This window comes from Procambarus clarkii, chromosome 94, assembly GCF_040958095.1.
Source record: "Procambarus clarkii isolate CNS0578487 chromosome 94, FALCON_Pclarkii_2.0, whole genome shotgun sequence".
Lineage (NCBI taxonomy): Eukaryota > Metazoa > Arthropoda > Malacostraca > Decapoda > Cambaridae > Procambarus > Procambarus clarkii.
The window spans coordinates 10,692,112-10,719,763 of record NC_091243.1 but is presented as its reverse complement, the minus strand read 5'-3'; the positions used below and the strand labels follow the sequence as shown (position 1 = coordinate 10,719,763).

Sequence of the window (27,652 nt, the reverse complement as noted above, 5' to 3'; positions counted from 1 at the left end):
CAGTGGTGGGGGGTTTGTATAGCTGTGAAGGGTTGAACGTAACACATTTAACCGTCATAGCTCCGTTTAAACCGCGTGGCGTAGAGCTGTCACCTCCAGCTGTGTTTACATCTGGCCTTTCAAGTTCAAGTATGTTTATTGAGACAAGAAAGAAATACATCTCAAAGGGATAGAGTAGCTTAGGCTATTTCTACCCCCCCCCCCCCCAAATCTGGCGCTTACCACAGAGCCAGATGATAAGACGCACTTTGCGTCTTATTTACCACTTACCACTACCATTTACCGCTTTGGGAAATGAGATGGTTAACATCAGGAGATGGAAGCCGCAGCCTAAATTCCAACAAATTTGGTTTCCTGTGCGACAAACCAAAATTCATAATGCTCTCGTAGTTACCCATCCAGCACCTCGTCGTTTTCTTTTATGATTAATGTTTTTGTTTTACATTCTCGTTTTCATTATTGGGGTAACTATTTTGTTCCCTTGAATTTACTTGAGGAGGCCACAATTTACAATAATAATTCGCTTTGTCGAGAGCCAGGCAGCCTATGAATGTGTATATGTTAGGCTTGTATCAAGGTCCATCCAAGGTGGAACGACTTGACCCTCCCCAGGATACAGCACCGTAACAGCTGATAATATGTGTTATATTAGCTGATATATGTAGATGTAGTTTACATGGACTTTGTTTAAGCTTTTGACAAGGTAATACATGAAAGACTAGCGAGGAAATTACAGCCACAAGGAATGAATGGCAGAATACTAGAATGTGATAAAACAGTGGTTAAAACAAAGAAAAGAAAGGGTCGTGCTAAATGGGAAGGAATATGAGTGGAGAAATATGGTGAGTGGGGTACCTCAGGGGTCCATTTTGAGACCAACGCTTTTTGTCATATTCATCAAAGACATGGATGATAATATTACAAACCACACCGTCAAATATGCAGATAACACTACGTTTTATGGTAAAGTGGAAAGCGAAATTGATACTGCATTTTCGTAATGATACATGTTGTTAAACGATTTGGCGGACCTGCCCGCAACGCTATGCTTGCTATAGTGGCTTTACAAGAATATAAGAACTCTTGTGTATACAAATATAATTAAAAAAATTGAAATTGAAATAAGTTATTGAGGTAAAATACACACAAAGGGATGAGGTAGCTCAAGCTATTCTCACCCCGTTCAGTACATCGTGTTAATACATACATATACACACATCACAAACAATAAACGTATTACCGAACATTCTGAGAGATAAACATATACATTTCCTAACTGGTCAATGCTTTTTAATATCGACAAATACAAGACCTTTCTTGTGGGGCATAAGAATCCACGTCACAAATACCAAATTAACAGGAAGTAGATTGACGAAGAAAAGGACCCAGGAGTCGGAATCCATCATTCCCTGAAAGTTGTTTACAGTCTCCGTGGTGTAGTGGTAAGACACTCGCCTGGCGTTCCGCGAGCGCTTTGTCATGGGTTCGTATCCTGGCCGGGGAGAATTTACTGGGCGCAAATCCTTAACTGTAGCCTCTGTTTAACTCAACAGTAAAATGTGTACTTGGTTGTAACAACGATTCTTCGCGGCGGGGATCGTATTCCAGGGACCATAGGATTAAGGACTTGCCCGAAACGCTATGCGTACTAGTGGCTGTACAAGAATGTAACAACTCTTGTATATATCTCAAAAAAAAGTGGCACAACAATTGGGAGCTGCAGTAAAAAAAGCTACCCAAACTTTAAGAATAATCAAGCGTACCTTTTACTTTAAGGAAAAGAAGGTAGTCATTCAGTGGTATAAATCTCTGGTGCGCCTCCTCCTGGATTATTGCATCCAGGCTCAGAGACCTCATCTTCAGGAAGACACAACTTTATAGGAGAAAGTTCAACACCGGACAACAAAAATAATTCTAAAGCTAAGTCAGCTCTCATAACAGGACAGGTTGAGGGCCACAGTGCTCACAACACCTCAGACCAGACATGATAGGGCTGATGTCATTGAAACGTTCAAAATACTGAACAATTTGAAAGCTGTTGATCCGGACAACTTCTACAAGAGATCAGATGTAACACAAACAAGGAGAGACGGTTTCAAGCTCAACAAGCCACAATGTAGGATTGAAAACAGATGCTTTTTCACTCACAGGGTTATAAACCCACGGAACCGCCTACCCGCTGAAGTCATAAATGCCAAAAGTCTGCTGATCTTTAAAATCTAACTTGAAAAAATCTAGACAAATGGGGTAACCTTTGACAAGCCGCCGGCTTCTTTTGCTTATCGAGCCTACTCAGGTTATCACCCACCACAGTGGTGTTTCAGCAGACCACAGTGGGTGTTCAGCACACCACAGTGGTGTTCAGCAGACCACAGTGGGTGTTCAGCAGACCACAGTGGGGTGTTCAGCAGACCACAGTGGGTGTTCAGCACACCACAGTGGGTGTTCAGCACACCCACAGTGGGTGTTCAGCAGACCACAGTGAGTGTTCAGCAGACCACAGTGGGTGTTCAGCAGACCACAGTGGGTGTTCAGCAGACCACAGTGGGTGTTCAGCACACCACAGTGGGTGTTCAGCAGACCACAGTGAGTGTTCAGCAGACCACAGTGGGTGTTCAGCAGACCACAGTGGGTGTTCAGCAGACCACAGTGGGTGTTCAGCACACCACAGTGGGTGTTCAGCAGACCACAGTGAGTGTTCAGCAGACCACAGTGGGTGTTCAGCAGAACACAGTGGGTGTTCAGCACACCACAGTGGTGTTCAGCAGACCACAGTGAGTGTTCAGCAGTCTAAAACTATAGTGTTCAGTTTCTAAAATGGGTGTTCATCTGGACCCCCAGTTGGTGTTCATCAGTATCCTGGGTGTGTTCAGCAAACCATATACACAGGATATACCAGGTGCTCAGCGGCCAACCGTGTCAACCAGGCTGTGGTATGTGGGCCTGCGGGCCGCTCCAAGCAACAGCCTGGTGGACCAAACTCTCACAAGTCAAGCCTGGCCTCGGGCAGTAGAACTCTCAGAACCCCATCAACCAGGAATCAACCAGGTATCATAAAGGTGTTGATAAGGACCCACTGGTTGTTCAGTAACCACTTCAAAACAAACCCAGTATATCCACCTACGATTTAGAAAACGAGTGAAACTTTGTTTACAAAAAACATAATCAAAACCGGTTAGTCAGCTTACAACGGCCGTCAGGCAGCACAGCGTCACGTCTTGTAAGAAGTTATAACTGTTCCCTGAGCAAGGAGAAGGAGCCTTACCTGACGGCAGGGTCGAGGTGGTGGTGGTGTGTGTGTGTGCAGGGAAGGAACTACAGCCTGTCTTATATATACCTCCAACTGCTTGACCCGGCGCTTGCTCGATAGCCTCAGGGAGCGACGTCCAGTTTTTGGCCTCTAGGCAGGTCTGGTGGGTAGGTTGCCCAGAGTTGCTAAGGGTCGGTCATATAGGTGTGGTCGACCAGTGTGGCCCGGGGAGGGTCATATAGGTGTGGTCGACCAGTGTGGCCCGGGGTCGGTCATATAGGTGTGGTCGACCAGTGTGGCCCGGGGAGGGTCATATAGGTGTGGTCGACCAGTGTGGCCCGGGGTCGGTCATATAGGTGTGGTCGACCAGTGTGGCCCGGGGTCGGTCATATAGGTGTGGTCGACCAGTGTGGGCCCGGGGTGGGTCATGTAGGTGGTGGTCGACCAGTGTGGCCCGGGGTGGGTCATGTAGGTGTGGTCGACCAGTGTGGCCCGGGGTCGGTCATATAGGTGTGGTCGACCAGTGTGGTCCAGGGTCGGTCATATAGGTGTGGTCGACCAGTGTGGCCCGGGGTGGGTCATGTAGGTGTGGTCGACCAGTGTGGCCCGGGGTGGGTCATGTAGGTGTGGTCGACCAGTGTGGCCCGGGGTCGGTCATATAGGTGTGGTCGACCCAGTGTGGTCCAGGGTCGGTCATATAGGTGTGGTCGACCAGTGTGGTCCAGGGTCGGTCATATATGTGTGGTCGACCAGTGTGGTTCAGGGTCGGTCATATTGGTGTGGTCGACTAGTGTGGTCCAGGGTCGGTCATATAGGTGTGGTCGACCAGTATGGCCCAGGGTCGGTCATATAGGTGTGGTCGACCAGTGTGGCCCGGGGTGGGTCATATAGGTGTGGTCGACCAGTGTGGCCCAGGGTCGGTCATATAGGTGTGGTCGACCAGTGTGGCCCGGGGTGGGTCATATAGGTGTGGTCGACCAGTGTGGCCCAGGGTGGGCCATATTAGTGTGGTCGACCAGTGTGGCCCGGGGTGGGTCATATAGGTGTGGTCGACCAGTGTGGCCCAGGGTCGGTCATATAGGTGTGGTCGACCAGTGTGGCCCAGGGTCGGTCATATAGGTGTGGTCGACCAGTGTGGCCCAGGGTCGGTCATATAGGTGTGGTCGACCAGTGTGGCCCAGGGTCGGTCATATAGGTGTGGTCGGCCAGTGTGGCCCAGGGTCGGTCATATAGGTGTGGTCGACCAGTGTGGCCCAGGGTCGGTCATATAGGTGTGGTCGACCAGTGTGGCCCAGGGTCGGTCATATAGGTGTGGTCGACCAGTGTGGCCCGGGGTGGGTCATATAGGTGTGGTCGACCAGTGTGGCCCAGGGTCGGTCATATAGGTGTGGTCGACCAGTGTGGCCCGGGGTGGGTCATATAGGTGTGGTCGACCAGTGTGGCCCGGGGTGGCTCATATAGGTGTGGTCGACCAGTGTGGCCCGGGGTGGGTCATATTGGTGTGGTCGACCAGTGTGGCCCAGGGTCGGTCATATTTGTGTGGTCGACCAGTGTGGCCCGGGGTGGGTCATATATAAATATGGTCGACCAGTGTGGCCCGGGGTGGGACATATAGGTGTGGTCGACCAGTGTGGCCCGGGGTGGGACATATAGGTGTGGTCGACCAGTGTGGCCCAGGGTGGGTCATATTAGTGTGGTCGACCAGTGTGGTCCAGGGTAGGTCATATAGGTGTGGTCGACCAGTGTGGCCCAGGGTCGGTCATATAGGTGTGGTCGACCAGTGTGGCCCAGGGTCGGTCATATAGGTGTCGTCGACCAGTGTGGCCCAGGGTCGGTCATATAGGTGTGGTCGACCAGTGTAGCCCAGGGTCGGTCATATAGGTGTGGTCGACCAGTGTGGCCCAGGGTCGGTCATATAGGTGTGGTCGACCCGTGTGGCCCAGGGTCGGTCATATTTGTGTGGTCGACCAGTGTGGCCCGAAGTGGGTCATATATAAGTATGGTCGACCAGTGTAGCCCAGGGTCGGTCATATATAAGTATGGTCGACCAGTGTAGCCTCGCGGGCCGTCATATATAAGTATGGTCGATCAGTGTAGCCTCGCGGGCCGTCATATATAAGTATGGTCGACCAGTGTAGCCTCGCGGGCTGTCATATATAAGTATGATCGACCAGTGTAGCCCGAGGTCAGTTATATATAAGTATGATCGACCAGTGTAGCCCAGGGTGCGTCATATATAAGTATGATCAACCAGTGTATCCCGGGGTCGGTCATATATAAAGTATAAAATAACAGTAAGACAGCTATTGAGTATAAGAGGAAGCAGAAGCCCAGTAAGAGGTTCCCGGGCTCAGACACCAAGAAGAGCGGCCACTGCTCCGCTTGGCCAGATATTAAAGCAGAGGTAGAAGCCCCCGACGGTCACACACATCATTATGGAGTTTGAGAAGATGTCAGAAAGCCAACTTTGCCAGTTTTTGTCCAAGAATGAACAATGCATCCCAGGTCACTAGGGATTCAGGGCGAGAAGATCTTGGCTTTCGCATCTCTTTGATTATCTTGAGGTTATCTTGAGATGATTTCGGGGCTTTAGTGTCCCCGCGGCCCGGTCCTCGACCAGGCCTCCACCCCCAGGGAACAGCCCGTGACAGCTGACTAACACCCAGGTACCTATTTTACTGCTAGGTAACAGGGGCATAGGGTGAAAGAAACTCTGCCCATTGTTTCTCGCCGGCGCCTGGGATCGAACCCACGACCACAGGATCACAAGTCCAGTGTGCTGTCCGCTCGGCCGACCGGCTTGATCAACACAATATTACGGTAACATTTCAAGTAAGAAAGAAAGCAGTGTTTACATAGCTTTTACAAAAGCAATTCATTAATGTAACATTGGAGGGATCTATGTCTATTTCATAGAATGTTTGTTTGTCTGTCCGAGGATGGAAACCAGACGTTTGGGGCTAGTCTCGTCCAACGTTGCACGGTGAGTGCTGTTGGGTAGGTACACAACAAGGGCCACTTGAAGTTGGTACCATTGGTCCGTGTACAACGTGGCAGGATCTCATAGCGAACCCCGTGACGATTCAGACAATGGCTACCGGCTCGACCCCCCTGAGAAAATTGTAATTTGTCCTTGCTATACCATACGCCATTGTATATTGATACTTTGCCCTTAGCAAAGCGCTTTAGGCCATGCCCCTTTAGGCCAGGAGGTCTAAAATCTTCTACGGTTTCACGTTCAACAATATAGTGTTCTAATGAATGCATTATAGGTTTGTCACAGAGTTTACAATCTGAATATTCTGGTAGTGTAGAATATTCAGCCTCACTAACCTGCCAGATGTGCCTATAACCAAGACTAATTACTGCAATGACTACATCACATTGCCTGGTCCGGTTACTGTGCTGACCATACAAATACCTATTATTACAAAAGTTGTCATAGCTTTTAATACTGCAGCTTTCAGGTCTCTGGGCATTTCTTAGTTCTTCTAAATCTGAATTAATTTCTTTAATTTTTATATTTCTAATAATTGCATTAGATAGTCCAAAGTCATAATCAGTGTTTTCTTTCCTGCAAGCCTCATTGGCCAATCGATCTACAAAGTCATGTTTTCCAACTCCAACATGGGATGGGATTAACGCAAACTTTAAACAATAGTTATTTTCTTTGGCAAAAATTACATTCCATTTAATATTACAAGCTACTTCCGACATACATTGTGATGGGTTATTTAAGGACTGCAGAACACTTTTAGAGTCACAGAATATCACTCCACCACCATTGAGCTTAAGGTATTCAGTGGCTAGATAAATACCCAATAGTTCAGTCTGTGTCGTGCTTGCCCAGTTGTTCAGTCTCTGTGTACTAGACATGATCATTTCATTCCCTTTATATACTGTACATGCACAACCTGTTCTACCAGTGCCTAATTGCACAGAACCATCAGTAAAGGTGTAGGTTTCAGTTGGTTTGAGATTTTGAAGACTGTCAACAGCTTCTACTGTTATACATCTCAAAATGTCAGTGTTATACATTTGTTTTGCACTGATGGGGGTATAATGCAGAGAGACCTCCACATCTTTCCAATCTTGAGGTTATCTTGAGATGATTTCGGGGCTTTAGTGTCCCCGCGGCCCGGTCCTCGACCAGGCCTCCACCTCCAGGAAGCAGCCCGTGACAGCTGACTAATACCCAGGTACCTATTTTACTGTTAGGTAACAGGGGCATAGGATGAAAGAAACTCTGCCCATTGTTTCTCGCCGGCGCCTGGGATCGAACCCAGGACCACAGGATCACAAGTCCAGCGTGCTGTCCGCTCGGCCGACCGGCTCCCGACCGGCTCCCGACCGGCTCCCGACCGGCTCCCGACCGGTTCCGTATCATAAGATTATTGGCACAACAACTGAGCCACACACTGTAGGAAGGTTCTGGCGGCGGACTGAGGGAACAGTCAGAATTGTTTAGAATAAATCTCAATTTAATTTGAATAGAGCTGGGGGGGGGGGCATTATTTTTCAAAATTAAATAGAACTATTTTCTCGTAAATATAAGGTAATTTTAGTTCCTTTCTCATGTTAACAATTCTGACAGTTCTAGACAACCCAGGATGATGCGCATGGCATCATTCTGTACTACATCTAGGCCTTGTAGCTGTTTAGGAGAAAAATTAAGAGGATAACATAATAATCAACAACAGATCGTATAAAGGCAATATAAAAACTACGAGCATATTTTATGTTAATGCCAAATCCTTTGCCAACAAGAGTTTTGAGAGGTTCAAGACGCTCAACTAGTTTTTTGTGCAGGTTGCTGATGAAGTTTGTATCATTAACCTCGACTCCAAAATATTTAAAAGATTCACGAGTCTCCACGGGCACTCCATTAATAGTATAGTTAACATGAAGAGAATGGGGAATAAGAACCCTTGTTTTATCAACAGAGATTATGAGGCCACATGCAACTACTTTCTTGCAGAATGCATCAAGTAACACTATAGTGTTACTTGATGCATTGGCCTGTGGAGGGTTCCCCACTCCCCTCTGGGATCGTAGGGTTCTGGGCTTACTGTGTGCCATAATACAAATATCATCAGCATAACATATAACAGTTCCCGTAGGTTGTACAGGTATGTCATGGATAAGTTTGTGCATAAGTATATTGAAGAGCATAGGGCTTAGAACACCACCTTGAGGTGTGCCTAGTTCGAATGCATCTGTTCTTGTACTTTTAACTCCTTTAAATAGGACACTAGCACGCCTGTTGGATAGATAGTTCTTTATCCAACTCAGAAGATTACCTTTGACTCCAAATTCAGCAAGTTGCTCTAATATTATTTCGCCATTCGCTACGTCGAAAGCTGACTTTAGGTCAATAAAGGCTGCCTGTGTCCCATCCTGGGAGTTTACAAAATATTCAGCAAAGCATGTTTGTGTGCTACACTTGGGCATGAACCCATATAGGTTAGGAGCCAGTTTTTCTTTGACCTGAAACATGACACGATTGAGAACAATTCTCTCCAGGACTTTACACATGCAAGATGTAAGGGAAATGGGTCTGAATTTTTGAGAGTTAGGTTTAGGAATTGGTACTGACTTTAGGTACTATGAGACTTTGTGTTCATTTCTTTAGCAAGATACCTTGTGAGATGGAGGGAATTATCAGGGGAAAGCGCCAAGCCATTACGACTATATAGCACTTGGAAGGGGTCAGGATAAGGTTTCGAGATGGGACGGGGGAGAAAGGAATGGTGCCCAACCACTTGGGGGATTGAACGCCGACCTGCACGAAGCAAGACCGTCGCTCTACCGTCCAGCCCAAGTGATTGGACAGGCTCATTTGATTGAGGTCAAGCAGAGGGTGGCTATGGACATCATACAGGAGACAGAGAGAGAGAGAGAGAGAGAGAGAGAGAGAGAGAGAGAGAGAGAGAGAGAGAGAGAGAGACAGACAGACAGACAGACAGACAGACAGACAGACAGACAGACAGACAGACAGACAGATAGATAGACAGAGACAGACAGACAGACAGACAGACAGACAGACAGACAGACAGACAGACAGACAGACAGACAGACAGACAGACAGATATACCCTTGCCAATACATTTGTATGTTTATTTCCTTAGATATTATTTATGTCTACAAATTTATGGTTCGTAACTTATATCAAGTTGTCAGTGATACTCCTGTCTAACACAGGTGACCAGACGGAGGCCAAGGATGGGCTCGTTGCAATACTACTAATTAAGTAAACAATAGGTACTTTATTAAGATTTAAATACAATAATATTTCGTATGAACGCAATAAATAAATATAAATAAATATATCAATAAATAAATATATCAAATATAAATAATATATCAATAAATAAATATATCAACGTATTACAGTATGTATGAGTTACGATACATGGATAAGTTACTCTGCAAGTTCTGCTGCAGCATTTGCAACAGCGAGGCTCCACAGCTTCCCTTGCAGAGTGTTGACAATTGTGTAACTGAGAATGAGTGTAGTAGTAGAGGTGATTTGTTGGAGACTTTGAGTGGGGGTGTTGTGGTGGAGCTATAGAGTGGTGGTGGTTTTGGAGGTGTTGTGGCTTGTGGAGTTGTTGTTGTTATAGATTCAGCTACTCAGAATAAGTTCCAAGTAGCACGGGCTATAGTGAGCCCGTAGCTTACCTCACACAGGAGCGGGGCAAGTAGCACGAGCTATGGTGAGCCTGTATGGGCTTGTGGAGGGTTCCCCACTCCCCTCTGGGATCATAGGGTACCGGGCCGTGGTTCCCTGTGGTGGTGGTGAAGACACTATGAGAGTGGAGGGTGAGAGTGGGTCTTGGAAGTAACGCGACAGTAAAAGACCAAGTCTAAACTTGACACTTTACGGCAGGAAGTGCTAGTTAGTTAGTGTTGTCTTCGTGTTGACTTTGTTTAGAAGTAGCTTGTCCCAGCCGCCGCCCCGTTGGTTCTCCTGTTCGCCTCAGCAATTGCTGCTGCTATAACAGCCGCGGGGTCTTTTTCTTGCGTACCAATAGCTACTTCGGGGGTCCAAGTAGCCAATCTTTCATTAATCCTAGCAGCTGTTCCCTGGGTCCCAACAGCTGTTCCCTGGCTCCCAACAGCTGTTCCCTGGGTCCCAACAGCTGCTCCCTGGCTCCCAACAGCTGTTCCCTGGCTCCCAACAGCTGCTCCCGGAGTTTCAACAGTCGTTCCCGGGGTTCCAACAGTCGTTCCCGGAGTTCCAACAGTCGTTCCCGGGGTTTCAACAGTCGTTCCCTGGCTCCCAGCAGCCGCTCCCTGGCTCCCAACAGCAGCTTCCTGGGTCCCAGCAGCCGCTCCCTGGGTCCCAGCAGCCGCTTCGTCTTTTTCAGTAACAGCTTCGTCAGTCTGGGCAGTATCATTCAGCAGCGCCGCAGTAGGCTGTGTGGGGGTCGGGCTGCCGAGGCCTGCAGGACACGACCCTCTTGAAGCAACTCCGGCGAAGCAGGTTGAGATCTGCGTGTGGGATGACACAATACTTTACGTTAGTAACACTTCGACGCTGAGGCAGGCGAGGAGTCACAATAACGTGGCTGAAGTATGTTGACCAGACCACACACTAGAAGGTGAAGGGACGACGGCGTTTCGGTCCGTCCTGGACCATTCTCAAGTCGATTGTGAATCGCAATCGACACCACAATCGACTTGAGAATGGTCCAGGACGGACCGAAACGTCGTCGTCCCTTCACCTTCTAGTGTGTGGTCTGGTCAACACTTGGACGCCCTTGTTAGTGGCATTTGTTAGATGCATATCAACACCCTCGTTAGTTACACACAGAAATAACAACTAACGTTATATATATATCAATGAGAACTAATGCGGCTGGCAGGTTCTATATATGCTATATACGACTATATAGCACTGGGAAGGGGGTCAGGATAAGGATTTGGGATGGAACGGAGGGAAGGAATGGTGCCCAACCACCTGAACGGTCGGGAATTGAACGCCGACCTGCATGAAGCGAGACCGTCGCTCTACAGTCCAGCCCAAGTGGTTGGGTAGAGAGAGGGGAAGAAGACAGAGGATGAGAAGAGAGAGGGCAGAGAGAAGAGAGAGATTACATTCCCTAGCACCAAGTGAGCTGGAATGTTTCTCAGTAATACATCAGGAATGGTATAAGAGAATTGCTTAAACATTGGAGAACACACACCATAGAGTTGCCTGGTGTACTGGATTCACTGCTGTGTTCTAGAATCTAAATGGTATCCGCATAATGCATGCCAAGTTTGCCAGAGCAGACTACTGATCACATGGCCCTGTATGACTAACCATCCTGTGTGATGGAGGATGTTTAGCACACCGTACCTGTGTGATGGGGCTGTTTAGCACACCGAACCTGTGTGATGGGGCTGTTTAGCACACCGTACCTGTGTGATGGGGCTGTTTAGCACACCGTACCTGTGTGATGGGAACGTTTAGCACACCGTACCTGTGTGATGGGGATGTTTAGCACACCGTACCTGTGTGATGGGGACGTTTAGCACACTGTACCTGTGTGATGGGAATGTTTAGCACACCGTACCTGTGTGATGGGGATGTTTAGCACACCGTACCTGTGTGATGGGGGATGTTTAGCACACCGTACCTGTGTGATGGGGATGTTTAGCACACCGTACCTGTGTGATGGGGATGGTTTAGCTTTTGACACACTCTGTACCTCGTTCATATAATAGTCTTGCGCAGCTGCACAAATGCACATATACCTGAATGTGTTAATAACAAAGATGTGTTCATGGCACTGTGCCACAACAAAAAAAGTAATGGAACAAGCTGGAATAGATTGTATTAAGCTGGAATTGATAGAAATAACGTTGAATAGATGGGAACAAGCTGAAAGTGGAATTGACTGGAACTAACTGGAAGCAAACGGGCGCTTTCTCAATTGTCTGGAATAAGCTGGAAGTGCTAGACAAGCCGGAAGTGATTGGAACAGAATGGAAGTGACTGGGGGACACACTGGCAGTGACTGGAAAAGATTAGACGGGGTGGGACAAAAGGCAAGGTGTGAGTGAGGTGTTGTGAAGGCAGAGGGAAGGTAGGTGGGAGAGGGAAGGCACTCCCATGGTACGTGGGAGAGGGAAGGCACTCCCATGGTAGGTGGGGGTGCCGCAGCCCATGGTAGTAGCAGTATACTCACATTAGCACTGGCCTGCTCCACACACTGCCTCACTACCGCCAGCTCGGCGGACGGCATGCGATCACACACCTTCTCTGTTGAAGAAACATTCCTTCACTGGGGATTGCTATCACTGGCTGCATGTTCTGAATCATGGTCGTGTGTGTGTGTGTGTGTGTGTGTGTGTGTGTGCGTGTGTGTGTGTGGGGGGGGGAGGGGGGTTAGGTTAGGTGGGTGTCGGTTTGAGGCGTTTTAGAACACCGTATTTTGATCATTGGGGCAACTCAAGAGAGCAGGCTGACCCAACACAGGTGTGACCACTGTACTCCCTCACCTGCTGAACCATACACACGATGGTACTATCATACATCAATCCCGTTTAAAGTATAGATAATCCCCAACATTCACCAACATACAATCACAGGAGGTACGAATTTATAGAATTATCTGAGATTAAAACACACTATTGTACTGACTTGTGTCGCATCAGCCGCCATTTTGGCCTCTATCACATTCTGAACACAAAGTCTGCTGATCTTTGATACATATTAATATGTATATCTTTCACGTGAAGCCACCCAGAGACATGCTGTGGTAGCTTCAAGGAGACATGTTCTTATAACGAGCATACAGTTAACTTTCAGTGGAATCTTAATGGGGGACTTTTGATATAGGTGTGATATAATTTTTGGTATAGCGTTGGCTAATGTCATTTTAATATTGCATGTGCAGGCGATGAGTCACAATAACGTGGCTAAAGTATGTTGACCAGACCACACACTAGAAGGTGAAGGGACGACGACGTTTCGGTCCGTCCTGGACCATTCTCAAGTCGATTGTCAATCGACTTGAATCGACTTGAGAATGGTCTAGGACGGACCGAAACGTCGTCGTCCCTTCACCTTCTAGTGTGTGAATTACCATTCTCATTCTCATTCTCTGTGAATCGACTTGAGAATGATCCAGGACGGACCGAAACGTCGTCGTCCCATCACCTTCTAGTGTGTGTGATCTGGTCAATATGCAAGTCTCAAGAGGGCACCCATCCAGGAGCTAGCGGATTGGGGTCACTTACCCGCTGCTCTGATACAGGTCCTGATGGCTTCCTTGTCCTCTGAGAAGGTGTCCTTGGCGCAGTCATAGCACGTCTCGTTGTGGTCGCAGAAGATCCCTGCAACACCAGTAACATAGTCAGAGCTTCAGGGGCAAATGCCCTCGTTTCGCTAGGTTACTACTTAGCATCCTCAGTGACACTGTGAAAGCGATTGCAGAAGAGCAACACGTTAAGGTCAATATACTTACAATATCAAGCGGTTGAACATCGCTTTTAATATATATATATATATATATATATATATATATATATATATATATATATATATATATATATATATATATATATATATATATATATATATATATATATATATATGATGAAACATACTTAAATTGTTTTTTGTCTAGAAAATATATATTTTTAAATAGGTGCGGCTTGTACCCCGGCAAATACTGTTACTAAGTATATTATTACCGTGACAAAAGTCAAGGAACATAAATGGCTGTTGTCACAAGAGTTGAACAACACCTTTCAGGAGCACAATAACAACAACAACAACAACACAGTTACACTCACCAGTCACCGTAACTAATTAACTGAACGTGATAAATTAAGTGTTATTGTGACAGCCGTGATCGATCACATAGGAACAAACATGAATGTGAACAAATCATGATACGATTGAACATGCACAGGATAGCCTGGTTATCTGTCAACAAGTCCAAAATATTGGCCACAAAATAGATTGGGAACAATAGATTGGATCAGGCAAGTCCAATAGCGACTCTGGGGGGGGGGGGGAGTTGCCAACAATTGGGTGACTGTTGAAGTCACCCAATTTTCCACTGTGGCTATTTATTTATTAACCCCCGCCCCCCATATTATATATATAAGCGCCCTCTGTCTTCTGAACACTGCTGGTAATTAAACTTTAGACCTGGGTACTGAGTATCCCAGCACATAGGTGTATTTACACAGTCTGAGAAGCGAGCAGGTGGATGACGTCGACTTACGGAGACAATTGCGGACGGAGCGACTTTCTCTTCGGAGGCCAACGTCGACGGCCAGAGTGGCGGTGACGAGGAGAGCCGCTGAGAGCACCATAAGGGGCGTCGTGGAGAGTGAGAGCTTCATGGTGGGGGTGACGCCGACGACCTGACGGAGAATACGACATAAACATTAACACCAAGACTCCCTCAGTCACCACACAACGATTTTCGTCTCCATAGAATAATTACAACTTTAAGCTCACCCGGGTTCATGTTTCCTCGGTGTGAATGACCTACTTTACACACACACACACACACGAGTGACCTGTTCTAGTGGCACGGTCACCTCTCTGAACCAAGACGACTTGGTTCCATCACCTCCGTGAAACAGATCTCTCACTCCTGTCCATGGAGGACAGAAGAAAATGTATATATGTTGGTTAGCATTGTAAATGTGAGGCCACGTCTGTGGTAGAAAATAATAATAATAATAATAATTATAAAACCTCTGTGAACCAGTTTACTGTCACCACGACAAATTGATGTTTTTTTTAGGGACTGGGTTAACATTGTTAGTTAACTTTGATTAGTTAAAGCTAGTTAACATTGTTAAAACTAACTTTGTTAGTTAACTAACTGTTAGTTAACTAACATTGTTAGTTAACATCCCAGTTAACATTGAGGCCCACCAGCACAAGGAAGTTCAACTGGCGTCTCCACTACAGTATCTAGATATATAACAGAAACTTCACAAGGCTAACCATGGAAAGCTTTACCCAATAAATATTATGTTAAGTACCTTTAATGGAACAAGATCTAGTTACATAATTATTTTTGGGCAGGCTTTGCCCTCAAAATATGCATTATGTTAAGAAAAACCATTTGAATGCCTTAATAGCAATGCTGTTGCTGCCCGTTCTTTCGAATTGGCACATGGGACAAAGTGCGGGATACTAAAGCGTGGGAACCCAACACATCAGGTTGGTTCCAGTTGAGAGGCGGGACCAAAGAGCCAGAGCTCAACCCCTGCAAACACAACTAGGTGAGTACATCAACCAATGCACAGAAAACGAGGATATTTACCCGCCACAATTTTTTTTATAGTACCCCTTATTATGTCCGGTGGGGATCATAGTATACCAAAATGCAGTGGAGTATTTGAGAGAACAGCTTGTAGGTATACTGCTCTTGCTGTGGGTGTTGTTGCTGTGTCTCTGTGAGCCCTGTGAAGGGTAAATGAAGACTTTTTCTGATTGCATTTTGTAGAAAATATAAAAAGTTGCCAATTTTGTGAGTTGCAAAGAGGAGCGTGAGACAGCACCATGACCTTAACCTTCATGTGTGGGTGAACACCGTTAGTGGTGACGCAACACTCCTCTGGTATACTGGTGTGAACGTCCAGCACCTCTGGTATACTCTGGTATACTCGTGTGGACGTCCAGCACCTCTGGTATACTCGTGTGGACGTCCAGCACCTTTGGTATACTGGTGTGGACGTCCAGCACCTCTGGTATACTCGTGTGGACGTCCAGCACCTCTGGTATACTCGTGTGGACGTCCAGCACCTCTGGTATACTCGTGTGGACGTCCAGCACCTCTGGTATACTCGTGTGGACGTCCAGCACCTCTGGTATACTCGTGTGGACGTCCAGCACCTCTGGTATACTCGTGTGGTGGAAGCCTGGACCTAGCTGACAACAGCGTCCAAGAATGGCTGTTCAACAACCCATGGGAGACATTCAGCACAGTGGGTGTTCAATATCCCGTAGTAGCTGTTCATCATCTCACAGTGGGTGTTCAACAGCAGTTAGAGACATGTTGGGCAGGCCACAGTGGGTGTTCAGCATCCCGTAGTGAGGGTCCAGCATCCCAAAGTGGGTGTTCAGCATCCCATAGCGGGTGTTCAGCATCCCACAGCGGGTGTTCAACATCCCACAGCGGGTATCATGATACAGGCGTCACGACACATCTTGTAGAGGACAAAGAAGCCCCGGACTTTATCCAAGCTGTTCTGTGGAAGCTGTTCAACACTGATGCGGTTCACCTTGCCTCGGATATCACAACACACGCAAAGTGTTTTCAAGATGAATGAAAACACTTCCATTATCACCATCACTTATCATCATTAACATCTTTATTGACAAAAGTTAATCACAATTGATCTAATCTGAGTAGTCACCATCACTTGACTTTTCGACGCGGCGTTTTCCAAGTTTACTTTTTGACTCGTCAATAAACACTCTACTTCACGCTAGTTGGTTGGTTAGTATACACGCTGGTGTAGAGGAGGCGGGTGTAGAGGAGGCTGGTGTAGAGGAGGCGGGTGTAGAGGAGGCTGGTGTAGAGGAGGCTGGTGTAGAGGAGGCGGGTGTAGAGGCACGGGTGTAGAGGAGGCTGGTGTAGAGGAGGCTGGTGTAGAGGAGGCTGGTGTAGAGGAGGCGGGTGTAGAGGAGGCTGGTGTAGAGGAGGCGGGTGTAGAGGAGGCAGGTGTAGAGGAGGCTGGTGTAGAAGAAGCTGGTGTAGAGGAGGCGGGTGTAGAGGCACGGGTGTAGAGGAGGCGGGTGTAGAGGAGGCTGGTGTAGAGGAGGCGGGTGTAGAGGAAGCTGGTGTAGAGGAGGCGGGTGTAGAGGCACGGGTGTAGAGGAGGCGGGTGTAGAGGAGGCGGGTGTAGAGGCACGGAGAGAGAGGTGTGTGGCCTTACCTGCTGGAGGGAGTGTAGGAGAGAGAGTGTGAGCCACACCACTCAGAGCTGGCTTTAAGTAGATGCTGCTCCTTGACCCCCTGGCGCATGCTCAGTAGCCTCAAGGGCCAGTAATCACTCTGGATTATTGTCCTCCATGTCTGTATGGTATGGGTGGGTGTTGTATGTACTGCAGGCTGGTGCAGTCTTTCACTGCTGGTGTCATTATTTCTGGGCACTGTATTATGTCTGGACACTGTATTATGTCTGGATACTGTTTTATGTCTGGACACTGTATCATGTCTGGACACTGTATTATGTCTGAACACTGTATTATGTCTGGATACTGTATTATGTCTGGACACTGTATCATGTCTGGACACTGTATTATGTCTGAACACTGTATTATGTCTGGATACTGTATTATGTCTGGACACTGTATCATGTCTGGACACTGTATTATGTCTGAACACTGTATTATGTCTGGATACTGTATTATGTCTGGACACTGTATCATGTCTGGACACTGTATCATGTCTGGACACTGTATCATGTCTGGACACTGTATCATGTCTGGACACTGTATCATGTCTGGACACTGTATTATGTCTTGAAACTGTATTTCCTGGTCATGTCTATACCAGCCCAGTCTTTACCCTGGCTACCATTGTGGGGGTCGAGGGGTGGGTGGGGGGGGGTCGACCAGTATATTCCCAGAACACCTTTGTAAATTTGAAGAGAAACCTGAGGCAAGAATCATTTCAATCAACAACTAATCCCTCGTAAAGTGTGGCCTGGAAGATGGCTTCTCGATGTCAACCAAAGTAATTGCCACACAACAGAAGTGGGTGAAAGATTGAGGAGACCTCAAGGTCAAGATACAAGGAGGTGAAGGCAGCGCCCAAAGCAGAAAGATAAAGGTTTATAGGACTACATAATTCAAAGAGAACATTGCAAAGGAAACCTCATCAGCAGCATATGCAAAGCTGGTCGATACTGAGGAGTGAGATCTTGACAAGAAGCCTGAAACACCACAAGAAAATCTCTGAGAATGTTTAAAGATATGTCACAATACTGAGAGAGCTGGAATATTGGGAAATTCTGAGAAACCTGGAATATGCTTCAAGAGAAAAGTGATTGGGAAAGAAGAGACATGATCACGATATATATGATCCACAAGAACATTGACAATGCAGATGAAAACAACGTTTGTGGAGTGTACAACAGAAGAACAAGAGCTCATTGAGGTAAACTTGGAGCACAGATGTACCGTAAGAAAGTAAGGTAAGCTAACCATCAGGAGAAAGCACCAAGCCATTCAGTTTGTCTAAGAGTAGTGAAAAATATACTCCCACGGCTGTTTCTTCTTAAATCATGGCTGCAGGGCTCTGTACTCATCATAGTGGGGTATAAAGCCTGGTATAAAGTCTGGTATAAAGCCTGGTATAAAGTCTGGTATAAAGTCTGGTATAAAGCCTGGTATAAAGTCTGGTATAAAGCCTGGTATAAAGTCTGGTATAAAGCCTGGTATAAAGCCTTGTATAAAGTCTGGTATAATGTCTGGTATAAAGTCTGGTATAAAGCCTGGCATAAAGTCTGGTATAAAGCCTGGTATAAAGCCTGGTATAAAGTCTGGTATAAAGCCTGGTATAAAGTCTGGTATAAAGCCTGGTATAAAGTCTGGTATAAAGCCTGGTATAAAGTCTGGTATAAAGTCTGGTATAAAGCCTTGTATAAAGCCTGGTATAAAGTCTGGTATAAAGCCTGGTATAAAGTCTGGTATAAAGTCTGGTATAAAGCCTGGTATAAAGCCTGGTATAAAGTCTAGTATAAAGCCTGGTATAAAGTCTGGTATAAAGCCTGGTATAAAGTCTGGTATAAAGCCTGGTATAAAGTCTGGTATAAAGCCTGGTATAAAGCCTGGTATAAAGTCTGGTATAAAGCCTGGTATAAAGTCTGGTATAAAGTCTGGTATAAAGTCTGGTATAAAGTCTGGTATAAAGCATGTCTCTTGGTTTCATGGTCACACGTCATCCTCACTGGTATCAACAATTTGCCGGTAAAACACTCTTATATGCGTAACTTTTCAAAGAGAGAGAGAGAGAGAGAGAGAGAGAGAGAGAGAGAGAGAGAGAGAGAGAGAGAGAGAGAGAGAGAGAGAGAGAGAGAGAGAGAGACAGAGAGAGAGAGAGAGAGAGAGAGAGAGAGAGAGAGAGAGAGAGAGAGAGAGAGAGAGAGAGAGAGAGAGAGAGAGAGAGAGAGAGACAGAGAGAGAGAGACAGAGGAAGCGAGAACAAGTGAGAGAGCGCGAGCAAGAGAGAGCGCGAGCAAGAGAAAGCGAAAGAGAGCTAGAGAGAGAGAGAGAGAGCTAGCGTGCACTAGCGCAGGTGTGAGGGCGGGTCACTGTGGGTGCAGCAACACTCAGGAATGTTATGCTGGAAGTGAATGCTGCAACAGGAAGTGGACTAGTTCCTTGACAATGTCCATCAGGCCGACCCAACGTCTATAGCGTGTCTGTCTCCTTACCTAGATGCTCTTACCTGCTTGAAGGGTCCAGCTAGGCTTCTAGACGCACCTTCCCATCCTTCCTAGATTAATAGTCACTCAGTTCCCACGTTTTTATTACATTTACGTTTAAAAATTTGTAGTGAGTTAGTTTCAGCGACTTCTACGTCTAATCTATTCCACTTTTTGACGGCTCTAACGTGAAAAAGGTTCATTCTGACTTACCAATGACTTATTTTGTTTCCATCTACGGCCCCTTGTTCTCTTGTTCCTAGCTTTGAAAAATGCTTCTTTGTCTATTCCCCTTAGAATATTATATGTCGTTATCATGTCCCCCACCAGTCTCTTCCGTCCTACAATGTGGTAAGGCCCAGTTCCCTCAGTCTGTCTTCGTAAATCAAATCCGTCAGCTCAAGAGCATCTCTTTGGACCATTTATAGTTTTGACATCTTTTTTCTGGTGAGGGCTCTCAGCTGGGGATGTAAAGTTAAGCGTGAGCCTCACATAGGATATATATATGACCCGGAAGGCTCCTTTGCCCAAGTTTCTGAAGGATCAGGCGATGAGTCACAATAACGTGGCTGAAGAATGTTGATCAGATCACACACTAGAAGGTGAAGGGACAAACGACGTTTCGATCCGTCCTGGACCATTCTCAAGTTGATTGTCAATCAATCGACTTGAGAATGGTCCAGGACGGACCGAAACGTCGTCGTCCCATTACCTTCTAGTGTGTTGTCTGATCAACTTTCTGAAGGATCCGTAGATGTTGGCTAATATGGAATATGCTGCTGTCGTTATTCTGCCAGTGTGGGATTCTGTACATTCTGTACACTTACGAACCTGTACATCTTTTCTCAATCTTTGGCGGCTTTGTTTACAATTATTAAACAGTTAATGAGCTCCGAAGCACCAGGAGGCTGTTTATAACAATAACAACAGTTGATTGGCAAGTTTTCATGCTTGTAAACTGTTTAATAAATGTAACCAAAGCCGTCAAAGATTGAGGAAAGATGTACACATTCGTAAGTACTTGCGTAACTGCTTCGTGAATCTGGCCCCAGGACGGGCCCCGGCACCGCGCCTTGTGGCACCTCAGTCGTAACCTTCCTCCACTCTGGAGTCTCCGCTCTCACTGTAGCCCCTTGGCTGTCTTCCTGAGACCTGCTACTTCACCCAGCTTAGTCCTTGGTAATGCTTACCACCTGCCGAATATCCCGTGACTCAGACGGTGGGACACAGTAAACGGGATGGGGCGGGACCAAAGAGCCAAAGCTCAACCCCCGCAAGCACAACTAGATGAGTACAGTCTTATGAACAAATCCATAAGGGCCGTGATGAGGATTCGAACCTGCGTCCGAGAGCATCCCAGACGCTGCCTTAATCTGCGACGGCTTCTGCCTTCTTTCTATAATTACTTAGTTAACACCGACCGTCCAAGTGGTTGGGCACCATTCCTTTCCCCCCGTCCCTTCCCAAGTCCTTATCCTGATCCCTTCCAAGTGCTATATAGTCGTCATGACTTGGCTCTTCCTCCTGAAAATTCCCTTCAATTTCAGTTTCCCCTGGTATATATATATTGTATTAGGCTTGTCCATTTTAAAGAATGAAGAACAATTTTTATTTATATTACTTCTAAGCTGCATCACTTATGAACCCATCCCTGCCCTTGTGTGGCAGTGCACAGTAGAAAGTTGTTGTCACATATCCACACATTAAAACATTAATTGTAACCATGATATATATGTGCTTCCGCCTACAGTTTAGACCTATTGTCTTATGTATGACCCTCTGTCCTGCGTGACAGTGAATACCAGCATTATCCTCACTTTAATAAGACTTTATCAAAATCCTCAGATTAGGCAAAATTGTAATTAATTTTGTCAATAAAGATGTTAATAATAATAATGTCTTCAGAGAGAGATTTTCACGCTAGAGTGTACTCGTACAAAGAACAGTAGCACAAGACTAAACACGAATGTATTTATATTTTCTTCCATACAAACTAACTCTTCGACGTTAACACTCCAGCCTCCGTCCTAAAGACAACTTGTTGAGCGAAACATTGCTGAAATATATAAATAAAAAGATTATAGATCTATACAAATAAATTTTACATAATAAGTCCAAGAAAAATATAACTAAGATATAAAAGACATAAGAGCCAACTTGCTCAAGAGGAAGTGAATGTGTAAACACCATTGTCAAGGAGCCAGATTCACGAAAGCAGTTACGCAAACACTTACGAACTTATACATCTTTTCTCAATCTTTGACGGCTTTGTTTACAATTATTAAACAGTTAATGAGCTCGGAAGCACCAGGAGGCTGTTTATAACAATAACAACAGTTGATTGGCAAGTTTTCATGCTTGTAAACTGTTTAATAAATGTAACCAAAGCCGTCAAAGATTGAGGAAAGATGTACACGTTCGTAAGTGCTTGCGTAAGTGCTTTCGTGAATCTGGGCCAAGGACTCCGAGACGCTCAACTTGGATCTCATTGTAGCAACATGAATCGGTTCCAAGATGTTAAGGTCGAGGCTAAAAGGGACGGAAGGTAGTAGAGTGAACCCGCTAGCAGTGTCAGGGTGTCACAGGTCTTGACAAGATGACCAACAGAGGATCCAACTTGTCTAAAACACAAACCAGTACGGTAAGAGATGCTCGCGTCTTCACAGATGAGCTGCTTAACTTATGGTCAGGTATTACCCCATTTATCTAACATTTTAAGCTCATTTTAGCTTATTAAGACCCGACACAGTACCGGTCCTGTACCGGGTAAGTCCACTACGGGCTCACCATAGCCCGTGCTACTTGGAACTTGTTCCGAGTAGCTGAATCTATAACAACATTATTAAGACATAGTACACAAGATATATAATATTATTGCCCGTGTGGGGAGGGTTTGGCGGCTGCTTTAACGAGCATTTGACTGTTGGCTATGTAGTCTGTCCTCAGGCTAGACTCGTTAAAGCGGCAGTCGACCACCACGACGCGTTTATCAATGTTACCATACTGTGTTAAAAATAGTTTTTTCTCGTGTATACATTAATATTATTATATATTATAATTCTGTGTATAGTTAGGCTTATGTTTGGTCAGGTGTTCAGGTACTGTTGGTAATTATTTGCATTTGCAACCCGTCCTCGACTCAAGTCCATTGCATCCAGCGGTCGACCCCACAGACGCATTAATAAATTTTAACATGCTGTTCATTCAAAACGGGAATTTTCTCAAATATAAATTTATATTATAATATATTAGCATATTGTGTATATATAGGTTAGGTTAAGTTAGGTGTTTAGGTTCTGTTGACGATTATTTGTATTTGTAGTACGTGGGTGAAGCATTTATAGCGTTGTGGTTCGAAGAAAATTAATCAGCGAAGCACTTGTTCCGGAAGTGTTCGAACGTCATCAATTGTGAGTCTTTAGTAAACCGTTTTTCATTCATATACAGGGAGTTTGGCGGGTGCATGGAATCACTTTTAGGTCTTTGTTTGAAGGACGGGCTGGGCATTTGAAGTCATTTGGTAAAACAAAATGACGTGAGCGAAGCACTGTTCCAGAAGTATTCGAAAGTCATCAGTTGTGAGTCGCATGTAAACCGTTTTTCTTTCATAAATTGGCTATGGGGGGGGCTAGAATAACGATCATTTGGTCTTTGTTGACGAGGACGGGCAGCGACTTACATCTGATTACGTTCGAACATTTCTCCAACAGCAGACTTGGGGCCAGATTCACGAAGCAGTTACGTAAGTACTTACGAACGTGTACATCTTTCCTCAATCGGCTTTGGTTACATTTATTAAACAGTTTACAAGCATGAAAACTTGCCAATCAACTGTTGTTATTGTTATAAACAGCCTCCTGGTGCTACGGAGCTCATTAACTGTTTAATAATTGTAAACACAGCCGCCAAAGATTGAGAAAAGATGTACAGGTTCGTAAGTGCTTGCGTAACTGCTTCGTGAATCTGGCGCTTGATCTGACGACGAGTTGCTCACCTACAGTACATACAAATAATTCCTTATAGAACCAAAATACCGAACCTAACCTAACCCAACCCAGGATTAAATATACACCCTAATTATGATTTATAATATTAATTTAAATTTAAGAAAATGGAAAGTTTTGAATAGAGTACATTAAAATTGCTGAATGAGTGCTTTGGCTCGGCCATGCTCGGCCATGCTCGGCCATGCTCGGCCGAGCATGGCCTAACAACGCATTGGAGACCAGAGAGTGAAGATCTGTATTATATATTCCTGAAAATAAGATTTTCGGAAAACACAAATTGAAAATCCGTCTGTAAGTATCTAAAAAAAAAATCACCAAATACTTTTCAAATGTTACAGATTACAGAACGCTGAGGTGTGGGTGGAGTGTTGAGGTGTGGGTGGAGTGTTGGGGTGTGGGTGGAGTGTTGGGGTGTGGGTGGAGTGTTGGGGTGTGGGTGGAGTGTTGGGGTGTGGGTGGAGTGTTGGGGTGTGGGTGGAGTGTTGGGGTGTGGGTGGAGTGTTGGGGTGTGGGTGGAGTGTTGGGGTGTGGGTGGAGTGTTGGGGTGTGGGTGGAGTGTTGGGGTGTGGGTGGAGTGTTGGGGTGTGGGTGGAGTGTTGGGGTGTGGGTGGAGTGTTGAGGTGTGGGTGGAGTGTTGGGGTGTGGGTGGAGTGTTGGGGTGTGGGTGGAGTGTTGGGGTGTGGGTGGAGTGTTGGGTTGTGGGTGGAGTGTTGGGGTGTGGGTGGAGTGTTGAGGTGTGGGTGGAGTGTTGAGGTGTGGGTGGAGTGTTGAGGTGTGGGTGGAGTGTTGAGGTGTGGGTGGAGTGTTGAGGTGTGGGTGGAGTGTTGGGGTGTGGGTGGAGTGTTGGGTTGTGGGTGGAGTGTTGGGGTGTGGGTGGAGTGTTGAGGTGTGGGTGGAGTGTTGGGGTGTGGGTGGAGTGTTGGGGTGTGGGTGGAGTGTTGGGGTGTGGGTGGAGTGTTGAGGTGTGGGTGGAGTGTTGAGGTGTGGGTGGAGTGTTGGGGTGCGGGTGGAGTGTTGGGGTGTGGGTGGAGTGTTGAGGTGTGGGTGGAGTGTTGGGGTGTGGGTGGAGTGTTGAGGTGTGGGTGGAGTGTTGAGGTGTGGGTGGAGTGTTGGGGTGCGGGTGGAGTGTTGAGGTGTGGGTGGAGTGTTGGGGTGCGGGTGGAGTGTTGGGGTGTGGGTGGAGTGTTGAGGTGTGGGTGGAGTGTTGGGGTGTGGGTGGAGTGTTGAGGTGTGGGTGGAGTGTTGAGGTGTGGGTGGAGTGTTGGGGTGCGGGTGGAGTGTTGAGGTGTGGGTGGAGTGTTGGGGTGCGGGTGGAGTGTTGGGGTGCGGGTGGAGTGTTGAGGTGTGGGTGGAGTGTTGAGGTGTGGGTGGAGTGTTGAGGTGTGGGTGGAGTGTTGGGGTGCGGGTGGAGTGTTGGGGTGTGGGTGGAGTGTTGAGGTGTGGGTGGAGTGTTGAGGTGTGGGTGGAGTGTTGAGGTGTGGGTGGAGTGTTGGGGTGCGGGTGGAGTGTTGGGGTGTGGGTGGAGTGTTGGGGTGTGGGGGGAGTGTTGGGGTGTGGGTGGAGTGTTGAGGTGTGGGTGGAGTGTTGGGGTGTGGGTGGAGTGTTGGGGTGTGGGTGGAGTGTTGGGGTGTGGGTGGAGTGTTGGGGTGTGGGTGGAGTGTTGGGGTGTGACTGGAGTACTGGGGGTGTGACTGGAGTACTGGGGGTGTGACTGGAGTACTGGGGGTGTGACTGGAGTACTGGGGGTGTGACTGGAGTACTGGGGGTATGACTGGAGTACTGGGGAATGCCTGCTGGTTGGGGACACCCACAGTGATAAGCGTCAACAAAGAAAATATTATGTACAGACGTAGAAAGAAAAAGAGTTCGAGGAAGGTATTCAGGTTCACCATAACGGTATCCCAGAGAGTTGACACCGTTTGTGCCTCTCGTGAGTGTTAGTGTATGAGGCAGGCTGGCTGGTGGTGTATGAGGCAGGCTGGCTGGTGGTGTATGAGGCAGGCTGGGTGGTGGTGGTGTATGAGGCAGGCTGGGTGGTGTATGAGGCAGGCTGGGTGGTGGTGGTGTATGAGGCAGGCTGGGTGGTGGTGGTGTATGAGGCAGGCTGGGTGGTGGTGGTGTATGAGGGAGGCTGGGTGGTGGTGGTGTATGAGGCAGGCTGGGTGGTGTATGAGGCAGGCTGGGTGGTGTATGAGGCAGGCTGGGTGGTGTATGAGGCAGGCTGGGTGGTGGTGGTGTATGAGGCAGGCTGGGTGGTGGTGGTGTATGAGGCAGGCTGGGTGGTGGTGGTGTATGAGGCAGGCTGGGTGGTGGTGGTGTATGAGGCAGGCTGGGTGGTGTATGAGGCAGGCTGGGTGGTGGTGGTGTATGAGGCAGGCTGGGTGGTGGTGGTGTATGAGGCAGGCTGGGTGGTGGTGGTGTATGAGGCAGGCTGGGTGGTGGTAGTGTATGAGGCAGGCTGGCTGGTGGTGTATGAGGCAGGCTGGCTGGTGGTGTATGACGCAGGCTGGCTGGTGGTGTATGAGGCAGGCTGGGTGGTGGTGGTGTATGAGGCAGGCTGGGTGGTGTATGAGGCAGGCTGGGTGGTGTATGAGGCAGGCTGGGTGGTGGTGGTGTATGAGGCAGGCTGGGTGGTGGTGGTGTATGAGGCAGGCTGGGTGGTGGTGGTGTATGAGGGAGGCTGGGTGGTGGTGGTGTATGAGGCAGGCTGGGTGGTGTATGAGGCAGGCTGGGTGGTGTATGAGGCAGGCTGGGTGGTGGTGGTGTATGAGGCAGGCTGGGTGGTGGTGGTGTATGAGGCAGGCTGGGTGGTGGTGGTGTATGAGGCAGGCTGGGTGGTGTATGAGGCAGGCTGGGTGGTGGTGGTGTATGAGGCAGGCTGGGTGGTGGTGGTGTATGAGGCAGGCTGGGTGGTGGTGGTGTATGAGGCAGGCTGGGTGGTGGTAGTGTATGAGGCAGGCTGGGTGGTGGTGGTTTATGAGGCAGGCTGGGTGGTGGTGGTGTATGAGGCAGGCTGGGTGGTGGTGGTGTATGAGGGAGGCTGGGTGGTGGTGGTGTATGAGGCAGGCTGGGTGGTGGTGGTGTATGAGGGAGGCTGGCTGGTGGTGTATGAGGCAGGCTGGGTGGTGGTGGTGTATGAGGCAGGCTGGGTGGTGGTGATGTATGAGGCAGGCTGGGTGGTGGTGGTGTATGAGGCAGGCTGGGTGGTGGTGGTGTATGAGGGAGGCTGGGTGGTGGTGGTGTATGAGGCAGGCTGGGTGGTGGTGGTGTATGAGGCAGGCTGGCTGGTGGTGTATGAGGCAGGCTGGGTGGTGGTGGTGTATGAGGCAGGCTGGGTGGTGGTGGTGTATGAGGCAGGCTGGGTGGTGGTGGTGTATGAGGCAGGCTGGGTGGTGGTGTATGAGGCAGGCTGGGTGGTGGTGGTGTATGAGGCAGGCTGGGTGGTGGTGGTGTATGAGGCAGGCTGGGTGGTGGTGGTGTATGAGGCAGGCTGGGTGGTGGTGGTGTATGAGGCAGGCTGGGTGGTGGTGGTGTATGAGGCAGGCTGGGTGGTGGTGGTGTATGAGGCAGGCTGGGTGGTGGTGGTGTATGAGGCAGGCTGGGTGGTGGTGGTGTATGAGGCAGGCTGGGTGGTGGTGGTGTATGAGGCAGGCTGGGTGGTGTATGAGGCAGGCTGGGTGGTGGTGTATGAGGCAGGCTGGGTGGTGGTGTATGAGGCAGGCTGGGTCGTGGTGGTGTATGAGGCAGGCTGGGTGGTGGTGGTGTATGAGGGATCCTGGGTGTATATAGATCACACTTTACTCACAAGGATCACCCAGATATCCCTGCCCTTGACCAAGTTCTTAAGTGATCTCACATAACTTATAAGATGACAGTGTCCTCGTCACTTGTCCCGACGACCTCCACACTACAGGACGTCTGTGCAAGCAGAGACCTTGGGGCCAGATTCACGAAGCAGTTACGCAAGCACTCACGAACCTGTCCATCTTTTCTCAAT

General features: G+C 47.7%; 2 protein-coding genes across 6 annotated transcripts in view; one reads left to right on the top strand and one right to left on the bottom strand.

Moving 5' to 3' along the window:
* The window catches only part of Lrp4 (LDL receptor related protein 4), a 222,350-nt gene that overhangs the window by 101,385 nt on the left and 93,313 nt on the right, over positions 1-27,652 (top strand). The gene's annotated exons all lie outside the window — the stretch shown is intronic.
* On the bottom strand, positions 7,475-14,884 carry LOC138360030 (autotransporter adhesin BpaC-like). Its single transcript, XM_069319950.1, has 4 exons — positions 14,476-14,884; positions 13,481-13,576; positions 12,427-12,500; positions 7,475-10,744 (listed from the first exon to the last, which is right to left on the bottom strand). Exons 1-4 carry the CDS (start codon positions 14,594-14,596, stop codon positions 10,181-10,183), a joined length of 855 nt encoding a protein of 284 aa, XP_069176051.1. The 5' UTR covers positions 14,597-14,884; the 3' UTR covers positions 7,475-10,180.

Bases quoted from the DNA above. Each gene is read 5' to 3' on its own strand.
- LOC138360030 (XM_069319950.1), bottom strand. From the start codon at position 14,596: ATGAAGCTCTCACTCTCCACGACGCCCCTTATGGTGCTCTCAGCGGCT. The intron at 13,577-14,475 runs GTAAGTCGACGT...CTGGTGTTGCAG, and splicing joins CTCCGTCCGCAATTGTCTCC to GGATCTTCTGCGACCACAAC. The intron at 10,745-12,426 runs GTGAGTATACTG...TCCCACACGCAG, and splicing joins TGGAGCAGGCCAGTGCTAAT to ATCTCAACCTGCTTCGCCGG.